The sequence below is a fragment of the Brachyhypopomus gauderio genome, chromosome 6 (assembly GCF_052324685.1).
Source record: "Brachyhypopomus gauderio isolate BG-103 chromosome 6, BGAUD_0.2, whole genome shotgun sequence".
Classification (NCBI taxonomy): Eukaryota; Metazoa; Chordata; class Actinopteri; order Gymnotiformes; family Hypopomidae; genus Brachyhypopomus; species Brachyhypopomus gauderio.
This window is the reverse complement of record NC_135216.1, coordinates 27,062,328-27,074,762: the sequence shown is the minus strand read 5'-3', so window position 1 is coordinate 27,074,762 and position 12,435 is coordinate 27,062,328. Positions and strand designations below refer to the sequence as shown.

General features: G+C 48.7%; 2 protein-coding genes across 5 annotated transcripts in view; one reads left to right on the top strand and one right to left on the bottom strand.

Annotated features, from left to right (window-relative positions):
* The first annotated feature begins 1,281 nt into the window (after positions 1-1,281).
* rangap1a (RAN GTPase activating protein 1a) lies at positions 1,282-9,417 on the top strand. Its single transcript, XM_077010198.1, has 16 exons — positions 1,282-1,434; positions 2,307-2,426; positions 2,601-2,728; positions 2,940-2,999; positions 3,264-3,443; positions 3,596-3,730; positions 3,963-4,121; positions 4,300-4,413; positions 4,497-4,596; positions 5,085-5,169; positions 6,231-6,387; positions 6,514-6,630; positions 6,850-6,955; positions 7,292-7,380; positions 7,514-7,635; positions 8,056-9,417. The coding sequence occupies exons 2-16, from the start codon at positions 2,315-2,317 to the stop codon at positions 8,135-8,137; spliced, it is 1,746 nt and encodes a 581-aa protein (XP_076866313.1). The 5' UTR covers positions 1,282-1,434; positions 2,307-2,314; the 3' UTR covers positions 8,138-9,417.
* A 780-nt stretch (positions 9,418-10,197) lies between these two features.
* Positions 10,198-12,435, bottom strand: part of slc25a38a (solute carrier family 25 member 38a) — a 5,753-nt gene continuing 3,515 nt past the window's right edge. For 3 of the 4 annotated variants that reach the window (XM_077010193.1, XM_077010190.1, XM_077010191.1), the window contains exons 6-8: positions 12,368-12,435; positions 11,700-11,866; positions 10,198-10,874 (exon numbers count right to left, since the gene is read on the bottom strand). The exon at positions 12,368-12,435 is cut by the window's right edge and continues 101 nt beyond it. In XM_077010193.1, coding sequence (XP_076866308.1) covers positions 10,752-10,874; positions 11,700-11,866; positions 12,368-12,435 — 358 coding nt within the window. In that variant the 3' untranslated portion in view covers positions 10,198-10,751. The remainder of the gene's footprint in view (positions 10,875-11,699; positions 11,867-12,367) is intronic. The other variant, XM_077010194.1, reaches the window with a different exon arrangement.

Genomic DNA, 12,435 nt, shown 5'->3' with positions numbered 1-12,435 from the left:
TGGCTTCTTTTTTGTCTCTCTCTCACACAAACACACAGACACACACACCTTTATACCTATATGTATGTATAGTTTCTATGTATACTTATGTATGTATGTATATGTTGTCATAGTTTGAGTACATACACTACCACACACACACACACACACTTCTACCTAAATGTATGTAAAGTTTGTATGCATATCTATAGTATATGTATAGTATATGTCAGTCATGCCAGTGATGTCAGTCATATCAGAAATGCCAGTCATGTCAGTTACATTAGTCATGTCAGTCATGCCAGTCATGTAAGTCATGTCATGCCAATCATTTCAGTCCAGTCATTTCAGTCCAGTCATATCAGTCATGTCAGTCAAATCATCAAATCATTACAGTCATGCCAGTCATGTCAGTCATGTTATGCCAGGCTTTGCAGACTACATTCATACTTTGAATACATGGGCAGTCATGTTAGGCGTGCTAGGTGTACAAGGAGTGAAATAACAAAACATAGTCTCTGGCTCCCTCAATCTCTCTCTGTCAGTAATATACAGGCCCAATCATGTATAGGCAAGTGCAGGCCTTCCTATACAGTTCACATAGATGCAGCCCTAGCCAGATGTGCTATTTTTGTGTCTCCCTTTCTGACACACGCAGATGTCATCACACTCTATCTGTAGAGCACACACTGGCCAAACCCAAACAGCTTCTTTTCACTTTTAGGTCTAAAGGACCTTTTGGGCTTCCTTTTGCCTATTGAGGCCAAAATGCCTATTGGTGTGTGAACCCGCCAATCGCCGCTTGCGGCTATATTTTGTTTTAAATTATATTTAGAATTCTTGAACCATTTAAAAGGTTTCTTGCAGTTTATTTTTTTCATGTCTGACCAAAGTTGTGAACCTATTGTTTTTGTAAGTTTTCAACACATCCCTAGTCAATATGGGGAGGGGGGGGGGGTGTAGGGGGGGCGCAAAAATATTCTCATCTACTAAAGGGGGGCACGGCAGAAAAAGTTTGGGAACCACTGGACTAAAGTAAGTCTGAGAGGTCCCTTCAAAATTTCCTTCCACATGTGGAGTCCACACTATTGCAGCCAAGGAAATTAGAGATTAATTGTTTTCAGTCCAAACTATCCCACAGTCTGCTACTGTTTGCAGGTACTAACATGGAAGAATTAAAACTTTATAGTAAAAAGAGTATTGACAAACATGTACAAGTTATTATTTTATAATGCACTGTTAACAGTGTAGCCTGTTTATGGATTGTCCTTGCTTTGATGTAAATAGGTAGGCTACTGCTCAGGGTTTGCTCCCAAGGACTACAAATCCCATGCTGCACCGCGGGACACCTCGCTTTGAACGGCAAATACGTCATCTGTACGAGCGGGACGAAGCCGGTGACTGCAATAGTTCCCGAACCAAACCTAGAAGTCGGATTAAAAATCACACACACAGGTAAATATGTTCCTGCTATTCAGGAATAGATATTTTCATAGTGGTCAACCAGGTGCTAATAGACGGCTAGACTCAGCAGTAACTTATGTTTGAGCCTCAGTGAGTTACTGGCTAGCATGCTAACTGGGCTAGCTACCTGCGCGTGAAGTTAAACGCAGCGTGTTGTGTTGTCAGATCTGGATGGTTCACCACATATCTGGAGTTAGATCATTACTATGAATAATAATAATTATTATTATAATAATTAATATCCAGCTATATCAGTGTGGTCTCATTTCGTTTTAACTTGGGACTTCGCTACTATTCTAATTATAGCCAAATGCGCCAAATTCGACATTGTGTCTCGTGTCTTAAGTTCCCCAGCTGGATATCTGTGTTGAGTAAACTAACTCACCAAGATGAACGTTACTGTGGTTTATGAACAACAGGCCCAGGTGTAAGATCAGGTGTAAGATCAGGTGTAAGATCTCACAACAGGATTTATGGCTTAACTAACGTTGAGAGGGGTCAGCTAGCTATCTAACTCGTTTAGAATTAGTCAATGGCTCATATTGCCCAAGCAAGGTGTGTGTAAATACATAGGTTAGTCATCTTCCGTCTGTTGCGAGTGGAGGAGTTCTCTAATATTGTTTATTACAATTATATGTATACTATATACTATACACCTATTTATATTCTCTCGTGTTGCTCCGTCCCTGATATGTCTGGGAAGTCAGACACAATCGGAAGAATACAAGGTCACGTGCAGTCATAATACAGCAAATGTAAAATACAGGGGGGGGGGGGGGCAATGTATTACAACTTTATTCATGATGGTGATAAACCCCCAAAATCTGTGTGTGTGTGTGTGTGTGTGTGTGTGTGTGTTGTAGCTACGGTGATGGCGTCGGACGATGTTGCGCAGCTGACCGAGTCATTGGCCAGGACTCAGGTGGGGGAGGGTGAGCTGAGCTATAAGGGGCGGGGCCTGAAACTGGACGATGCGGAGTCTGGTGAGCACAACCAAGTCAACCGCTTTACCTTCGCTTCAAATACTCCCTCCTCCAAATGAATCATCAGTGAAGCGTGTGCATACGTGTGCGCACGTGTGTGTGTGTGTGTCATCATACATTAACTTACCCCCCCCCCCCCCCCCTCTCTGCACTTGTCTCCCCCCTGGTGTGTAGCGAGAGAGATAGTGAAAGACATCCAGGCGTTTGAGGGTCTGCGGGCCCTCCGGATGGAGGGCAACACGGTGGGCGTGGAGGCAGCTCAAGCCATCGCTAAAGCCCTGGAGGACAAGAGTGACTTTCAGGTAACGTCCTGGGTCTGGTCCATCGGTGCTGTCCGGCCCAGAACTCCGGGAACACCTGCTGGTCCCAGTAAAGGCACCACACATCGGTCTGTGTAACTCGTGTCCTCCTTGTGTTTGAGTCCGGTGTGGAGCGCTTTGTGGCTGCCTGTGTGGTAATGATGATGATGATGATGATGATGATGAGGATGCTTCTGCTCTCCGTTTGTTCCAGTGCTGCTACTGGAGTGATATGTTCACTGGGCGCCTGCGTTCCGAGATCCCACCCGCACTGGTGAGACACGCAGCGGCCACACAGGCCTGCACTCAGCCTGGGTGAAGCTGTGGGGTTAGGGTTAGATTTAGATCGGGTTGGCTGAGCTGAGGGATTATGGGGTGGAATATGAAGACATCTGGCTGTTGTTGGGGGGGGATATGGGAGGACGTTGGTTCTGTCCCAGTCTGAGGCTTTACCAGCTCCATTAGTGGGGGCACAAAGTGTGGAGACTTCACCTCATTCTCCCTCTCTTCACGTCTGTCTTCCTCTTCCTCCCTCCAGACGTCCCTGGGTGCAGCTCTGATAGCCGCCGGAGCGCGGCTGAAAGTGCTGGACCTGAGCGATAACGCCTTCGGCCCCGACGGCGTGAAGGGCGTCGAGAAGCTGGTGAAGAGCGCCGCCTGTCACACGCTGCAGGAACTGCGCCTCAACAACTGTGGCATGGGCATCGGTGGTGGGAAGGTGAGGGGGCGGAGCTTCACGTGGCCCACATCGCTACGTCTCCAACCTGAATGTGTCTCAGATCCAGGGCTCGTTTGTATCCGAAGGCCTGAAAACCGCTTCGCAAGCTGAAGTGGCGCCACAATGTGACTTCGCTGCGTTTGCTGTTTTAGATCCTGGCGGCCGCTCTAAAGGAGTGCCACAAGAAGTCGAGCGAGGCTGGTGCCCCCCTGAGGCTGAAGGTGTTCATTGCAGGCAGGAACAGACTGGAGAACGATGGAGCCACAGCGCTGGCTCAGGCCTTCCAGGTACAGACGTGCACTCTGCGCCCACCTGCTGGTTCGCGCCCGCTGTCTCGGCCCGAACGCCCAGCCCCGCTCTCGGAGATCCAGCACTCTCGTTATTGAAGTGTTTGGAGCGTTAGGTGGGGGTTACTGCAGGAGCAGGTGTGGTTGTTCTGCACACAGGAACCTCCCCCTCTCCTGATCCCGCCAACGTCTCCTCCTGCCGAGGTGTCATGGCCCTGTGGTCTCTCCACAGTTAATGGGGAGCCTTGAGGAGGTGCACATGCCCCAGAACGGCATCAACCACCAGGGTGTGACGGCCCTGGCCGCCGCGGTGAGCCAGAACCCCCAGCTCCGCGTGCTTAACCTCAACGACAACACCTTCACCAAGAGGGGGGCCATCGCCATGGCGCAGGTACACCGTCTTCAGGCACCCGCGACATTACGTGTTTCACTGTTGGACTAGGGGAGGGACCTGAATGTTACTAGCCAATCAGTGGTTAGTGACTGCTAGGTCATTTATGCATATTACAGGTTGGTCACTGTGTGTGTGTGTGTGTGTGTGTGTGTGGCCCTCCCTCCCTGTCCGTCAGGCATTGAAGCACCTGCGTAGTGTGCAGGTGATAAATTTCGGGGACTGTCTGGTCCGGGCTGAGGGAGCGTTCGCCATCGCCGAGGCTCTGAAGGACGGGCTTCCCATTCTCAAGGTACTGGGACACAACTGAGTCCAACTAGACTCTATAGGTAGTGCCTCTCAGATAAGGAAGAGTGTGTGTCGTGTGTGTGTTAGGAACTGAATCTGTCATTTGGGGAGATCACGGAGGACGCTGCTCTGGCTGTGGCAGGAGCCATAGAGCACAAAGACCAGTTTGAGAAACTTGACCTCAATGGTAACACACATACACACAAACACACACACACACACACCTTTCTTTCTCCCTCTTCGATGCTCTCTCACTTTGTGTCCTTTATTACATTTAAGGATTTATTTTCTTTGTGTATTTAAGGGTGTACTCACACTAGGCACGGTTTGCTGGTTCCGTGCTGGACCAATCACACCAATCACACGAGGCACCAAGCGGGCCCGGGCACGGATAGCGCTCACACTAGAAGCGAACCGTGCCCGAGTCCACATGAATCATGCCCTGGCCCACCTCTTCAAGCGGGCCCGAGCACGGTTAACTGATCCGGGCACAGTTGGAGCGCTCACACTAGCCAAACGAACCGTGCTTCGGCTGGGAACCGTGCCCGGGCCCGGATCACAGAGCCTAGTGTGAGTACGCCCTAAGACTCCTGATCTCTGCCTAATTGTGTGTGTGCGTGTGTGTGTGTGTGTGTGTGTGTACGTACGGGTGTGTGTGTGTGTGTATGTGTGTAGGTAACTGCCTCGGTGAGGAAGGATGTGAAAAGCTTAAGGAGGTCATGCAAAATATGAAAATGGGAGACCTGCTGGGATCTCTAAGGTATCATCACTCTCTCAGCTTCTACCACCTCCACCCTTCACTGCACACCCTCCACCTCCACCCTTCACTGCACACCCTCCACCTCCACCCTTCACTGCACACCCACCACCTCCACCCTTCACTGCACACCCACCACCTCCACCCTTCACTGCACACCCACCACCTCCACCCTTCACTGCACACCCTCCACCTCCACCCTTCACTGTGCACACACCACCCTTCACTGTGCACACCCACCACCACCACCACCCCTCACTGCACACCCACCACCACCACCACCCCTCACTGCACACCCACCACCTCCACCCTTCACTGCACACCCTCCACCTCCACCCTTCACTGCACACCCTCCACCTCCACCCTTCACTGCACACCCACCACCTCCACCCTTCACTGTGCACCCACCACCCCTCACTGCACACCCACCACCTCCACCCCTCACTGCACACCCACCACCTCCACCCCTCACTGCACACCCACCACCCCTCACTGCACACCCACCACCTCCACCCTTCACTGCACACCTATCCTCACACTCCCTGCATGTGTGTGCAGTGTTTTGAGGTAATCCAGTGTTTTGAGGTAATCCAGTGTTTTGAGGTAGTCTAGAGTCACTGCACTCTCAGGTCCAGCTCTCATTGGTCCTTCCCTGACTGTACATTACATCATGACGGCTCTGATGCAGTCAACACAGGTTTGGTGCCACCTTGTGGTTTTTTATTGTTATTGCAAATGAGGATCTAAAAGGCTGAAGGGAGTGTGATACTGCCATGTGTTGGTGGTGGAGCTGAGGTGTGACCAGGGCTGTGTCCTTTCAGCCTACAGTGGGTTCCTTAAACATCACAGAATCATCTGGTTTTGACCTTTTGTTTTTTGTGCAGTTTTCATTGCTGTGCAGTTTTCAAAGAGTCTATCTGTCTGTCTTTCTCTCTCTCTCTCTCTGGCTCTCTCTCTCTCTCTGGCTCTCTCTCTCTCTCTGGCTCTCTCTCTCTCTCTCTGGCTCTCTCTCTCTCTCTGGCTCTCTCTCTCTCTCTGGCTCTCTCTCCATGTACTATGCACAGCGATGATGAAGGAGAACAAGAGGAAGATGAGGAGGAGGGGGATGATGATGATGATGATGATGATGAGGATGAAGAAGAGGAGGAGGAGGAAGATGATGATGATGTTGATGAAGAGGAGGAAAATGAGGAAGAAGAAGAGCTCAGTGAAGTCCATAAGGTCAGTGTCTCCCTGCTACCAAGTCAAGAGTGTCATGGGATGTTCTGTTAGACCAGAGTCATCATAGCGAGACTCTGATTGGTTCTGTGTCTGCATGCATCCGCGTACCCCTGTGGGCGTGTCCAGGTGTCGACTCCGCCCCCAGCCCCTCGCCCTCCAGACGTTTCTTCTTTCCTGTGCTTCCCATCTCCGGACAAACTGCTCCGCCTCGGCAACAGGAGAGCTGACCTCATCCAGCAGCAGGTCGGAGCCACCACAAACATGTCTGCGGTTGTTTTATATTTTCTTCTTTTCCGTCCAGTCTAGAAGCAAAGCCACTGCATAAAGTCTTAGTCTCATACGCTTATAGCAAACACCTCCAGCTCAATGGGAACTCCCTTACAGAAGTGTGTGTGTGTGTGTGTGTGTGTGTGTGTGTGTGTGTGTGTGTGTGTGTGTGTGTGTGTGTGTGTGTGTGGGTAGGTGGACGTGTCAGATGTTGGCAAGACTGTGGAAGCCTTCCTGAAGATCTCGTCCGTGTTCAAGGAGGATGACCCTGAGGTCAAAGCAGCAGTTCTGGACAGTGTTGGTAAGAGCTCAGACCTTCAACAGTAAACACCTTCAACAGCAAAAGGCATTGCTTGGTGAACACAACCCTGTGTGTCCTCCTCATCACCGTGGGCAGTAGTGTGTGCCCGTGGGGGTATGTAGGTGTACCAGTGCGGCCACAGACCCCCCACCCCCCCCAGTCAAGCACACTGCATCTCTGGTTCAGTTCTAATGGGCACCAGTGAGGTTGACTAGCACTGACCTCTGAAATTGTGCGTGTGTGTGCGTGTGTGTGCGTGCGTGCGTGTGTGTGCGTGCGTGCGTGTGTGTGTGTGTGTGTGTGTGTGTGTGTGTGTGTGTGTGTGTGTATTTCCAGATGCTCTTCTGAACAAAACCTTCTCCACACCCTCTGCTCAAACCTTCAACTTTATCTCCTCATTGCTGGTGATGCTCGGCCTTTTGAAGGTTAACTGCCCACACACACAAGCCACATACTACACCAATATTCGCTGACATGCCTGCTGAGGTTTGTTTCTCTGTTTTAATGTTGCTCTCTCACTCTATCTCGTCCTCTTCTCCATCGCGCGTGTGTGTGTAGAGTGAAGATAAGCTGAAGCCGGTTGCCGTGGTGCCAGGGCACCTGCAGTGTCTGGAGCACGCAGTGAGGCAGACGTATTTCCCACGAGAGCACATCGGTGTGCTGCACGCCTTCATGACGAGGTACGGAGCCCCCGAGGCCACACCCTCGCTCCAACGAGGCCACACCCTCGCTCCAACGAGGCCACACCCTCGCTCGCTCCAACGGGGCCACCCTCGCTCAAAGGCATACTCAGTCATCCACACTCAAACAAAATTCTCCTTAGTCAGACGAATTCATCCTCACTCAATTGAATTCATCCTCACTTAAATGAATTCATCCTCACTTAAATGAATTCATCTTCACTCAAAATCATTGTCTGCCCTCACTTCACTGTTCTCTCTTGCACTTCCCTTACTGGAAGAATGATGTTTTTAGTTTCCCTTCAGAACATGTTATTATTGCTCAAATATCGATTAAATGAATGAAAGGAGGACTTTTGTTTCACTTGCTCCTTTTGTCATTCATGAATCTCTGAGTCTCTGTGCTTTTGTTCTGTCTAGGCAGTGCAAGACCATGGACTCGTGTGTCAGCGCTCGAGACAACCTGCGATCCACCCTGCAGAAACTCCAGCCAGAGAGCTGAAAGAACGCGCACGCACACACGGAAACACACACACACACGGACACACACACACACATTCACCTACCTAACAATGACTTTGCAGCCCGCCTGCATCTCTCTCTCTACACACTTCTGAGGCTGTCCAGCTGTGAGCAGGAGGACTTTGGGAGAAGGAGTAAAATGAAGTGTTGATATGACAGCCCCCTGCTCACAGTCTCCTCGTGGAGGACAGATACTTCCAGACCTTTTGGACAGCAGTCGAAAGAAAAAACGCTGAAGTGGACATCTGACCGGCTCCGCCGTCTTTCATTTTAACAGTAATCTGCAGGAAAATGGGATAATAAAAAAAAAATGTCAGTAAAACGATGTGGTGTTGGATACCACTGACGGCCATAGTCAACAAAGTTTTCTTGTGAAAGGCGAGAGTGTGAGTTTTCTTCTGGAGTCAGGAGGCCAAGTATGCGTATCTGCCGATGTGGGGAGATCTTGCCAGCAGGGGGAGCTCGTGTGCTGTTGATAGAGCAGTTCTGGGCATTTCTGTACTGACTACATTTCTAGCTGGTGTGGGGAGTGGTTGGCTTCTGAATTACGCGTCTCATTTCTCTTTTATCCTCGGCCGATCTTTGTACATGGGAAATGCAGCGGTTTGTTTTATACACCTGCGTGTGGATTTTGTTGACACTTATCTTTTTGATTTCCTTCCCGAAAGATACTCTGCCTTTTGCGTTGCGTGTTTCACTCGTTTCCTGCAGTGAATTATGTCCTCTGAACCACTAGATGGCGCTTGTGTCCCCGCGCTGTCGGACGGGTGGCCCATATTAAGACACGGGATGGAGTGTCCATATTAAGACAAAGACCATATTAAGACAATGGCAGACGTGGACTCCTGGGTGAAACACTGCACTCTGTCGCAATGTTGTTTGCTGACTGATATAATGTTCTCGGAAAGTTCGTCACATGTGTACAGTGACGGGGCACTTTTAAGGATAAATCTTACAAAATGTTAAAAATTATTACAAATTAGGCTGAAGACGAGCGAACAGGAGTTAGAACAGCTAAAGGACAGGTCAAGGACACGCCGGTTCCGAAGACACTGGACAGGACAAATAACGAGAAGATAAAAAACATTGATTGATAAAAATATCGGTTAGGTTTTGGCAGCATTCATAAGTATAACTACGAATGTTATTTGTGATTGTCGTTTAGCTTACGGGCTGTTTTAACTAAGCAGGTAACCAGACTGGCCATAATACAAAAAAAAAAACCTCTTTGGACAATAAAAACATAAATTGAATAAATTACCAAGGACAGAAGTGAAACTTCATTCCTAGAAGTGTGAGTGATGACAGAATCTACAGGGTTTAACAGTCCTTTGCATTTCCACTACAAATATAGTTGTAGTGTCAGTGTGGGCAAGAAAAATGCTGAAACATTGATGTCTTGATAAGCTGAAATATGGGTCAACGCGTCTTGTGTTACTACTAGATCAGAGGAATGCTCTTTTACACAAGACTCATTCTCTTTATTGACGCATTTATTGATTTTGTCTCTAAATTGGCCTTGTTTTACAGCTCATCACCCATTTCAGGTCAAGGGGGAGATCATTAGTACTTAAATGTTTCCATGATTTGATTTGAACATGAAGTTTAATGGTTTATAGTTCTCTTCTGAAGTTAGGGTAACTTCTAAGTAGCCATTACACAGTGTGAACTTAATCGAGTGTGTTGAGCATAAGTGTGTCTCTGTCTCACAGCTGCGTTCACAAGTGCGTGGAGGAGCTTCAGGTCAAATACAATAAAGGTGGTCACTTCAAAAAATGTTATGGCCAATGTTCTTGCATGTATTGCAACAGACAGAGAGAGAACATCCTCTTCCTCACCAGCTCCAGGTGAAGACCCAAAGCTATGCTGGGTCACATGTAGGCAAGCGTGTTTGCATGCATGTGCTCGTGCACACGTGTGTGCGTGTCCCTGCCCACGCAGCCTGCCCCTGTGACTGCTTCGGTTACTGCTGTTTAAACTCTCTCTGTTCAAACTACGAATGGGTCAGTTCTAATTCACATAAAGCATACAGTCACCATAGGAAAGAATTCAGTTTTATTTATTTAGGTCTTTTTCTGCAAAGACAAAGTAATAATGTCAGTCACACAGTGATTTAAATATCAACATTTCACATTCTGTAAATCACGTCCGTAATCATAAAACCAAAAGGAAATAAGTAGCAATTCATGAATTTACAGAGATTCTCTGTGCTTCAGTGTTAGTGCAAATGAGTCAGGCTTTTTAAACACGTACATTTTTTAAAATCACAGTTCAGTACTGACAGCAGGATGGATAGTCCTCACGGACTTTATTTAGGGCAGTTCTGCTGATCAGGGTGGGTCGGCCATTGGCCTACTGCTGTGCTCATCCACTACCTCGGATCTGAATGTAAACGGGTAGTTTTTGGACCCTGATTTGACGTGAACGCAGAGTCTCTGACGCTCAAGTGGGCGGACAGACTCCACGACTCCCCGTCTGTGAAACGCAGACCCAACGCTCCAGTACAAACACTCTTCACTGCCGTTTTCTGTCGGAACCCATCTTCCTCTTCTCCGCTCTTCTGCCTCAATACCACGTGGGTCTCCTCCAGCTGTTCAGGACTTGAGGCCCATCCGTGTCATGAGCTGCTCATACACCGTCCACGCCATCGCCGCCATCATCGTTCTCCGCAGAGAGCGTGGTACGCCGCCACGGAAGAAACCCCGCAAGCCATGTTCCTGACACACACACACACACACACCTTTATAGGACAACATTCTTTGATATACAACAAAAGCTGTTAAAGTACATTTTACGTCCACAGCATAAAACAACAAGACGGAACAATTGTTTACAGGAGTGAAGTCATAGGGACTGTGAATGAAAATAGCTGAACCGTTACCCTGAGTTACCGAGTTACCCTGAGCTGCACGCGGAAAGAGCCGGAGACGAGACAAAGGTCACCCTGACCCACATGGCTCACAAAGAGACAGAGAAAGAGAGAGACGCGCACACACACACACACACAAAGGAAGGACCTGGTTTAGTAGGATCGGTCACGTGCAGCGACTACTGACTGGTCACTAATGTACGGGTGAATTTCAAAGCTGATTTTAACCGAACTCGGCTAGACAACAAGGCTGCGGAGTAAACAGGATCACTACGAGTAAACAGGATCACTACGAGTAAACAGGACCACTACGAGTAAACAGGACCACTACGAGTAAACAGGACCACTACGAGTAAACAGGATCACTACTAGTAAACAGGATCACTACGAGTAAACAGGACCACTACTAGTAAACAGGATCACTACGAGTAAACAGGATCACTACGAGTAAACAGGACCACTACGAGTAAACAGGACCACTACGAGTAAACAGGATCACTATGAGTAAACAGGATCACTACGAGCATGCAATTATGTTTAACGTTTTCAGAAATTCTGAATGACATGTACGGTTTATTGGACTTAAAGAGAAGGTGGAGACAGGAGATAAGCTTGGTGAGCAGCGGGTGGGGGTGCGGGTGGTGCTTCTGCGGGGGTGCGGGTACTGAATTACCATGTAGATGTAGCGCATGGCATCGGTGCTCCGCCTGAAGAGATGGGGGCTCACCTGGATGTGAGTCTTAACCACATCCGCTGGCTGCGTGACCAGAGAGGCCAACACCCCCGCCAGGACACCACAGCTGAAGTTAGCCAGAGGAACATAGGCAGACTGGCTTATCTCTACAGAGAGAGAGACAGAGAGAGAGAGAGAGAGAGAGAGAGAGAGAGAGAGATAGAGATAGAGAGAGATAGTGGTTAGATGTCATACATGAACATTACTAGATTGACTAAGTGAACAGGGTGTGTTGTAAACTGTGTGTACTGGATGAGTAAGCTAACTGTTACGTAAAGGCCCATGTCAGATAGTCCCCTAAACTGCAAACAGAACCTGTCAGTGTGTGTTCTTATCTCGTATGGCACACACACACACACACACACACACACACACACACACACACACACACACACACACACACACACACACACACACACACACACACACACATAACACCAAGTCAGGAAATGAACCTTGACTCTACTGCACTCACACACAAACACACACACTGTGCCAGACCTTGTGGAACTTCTACAATACTCACCTTGCAATGGATCACATACGCTTGAACAAACACACACACACACACACACACACACACACACACACACACACCATGTACTGACCGGTTGGCAGTCTGCTCTTGGTCTGACTGTAGAACATGACGTAGATGCCGGAGAATGGAGCGTCTCGC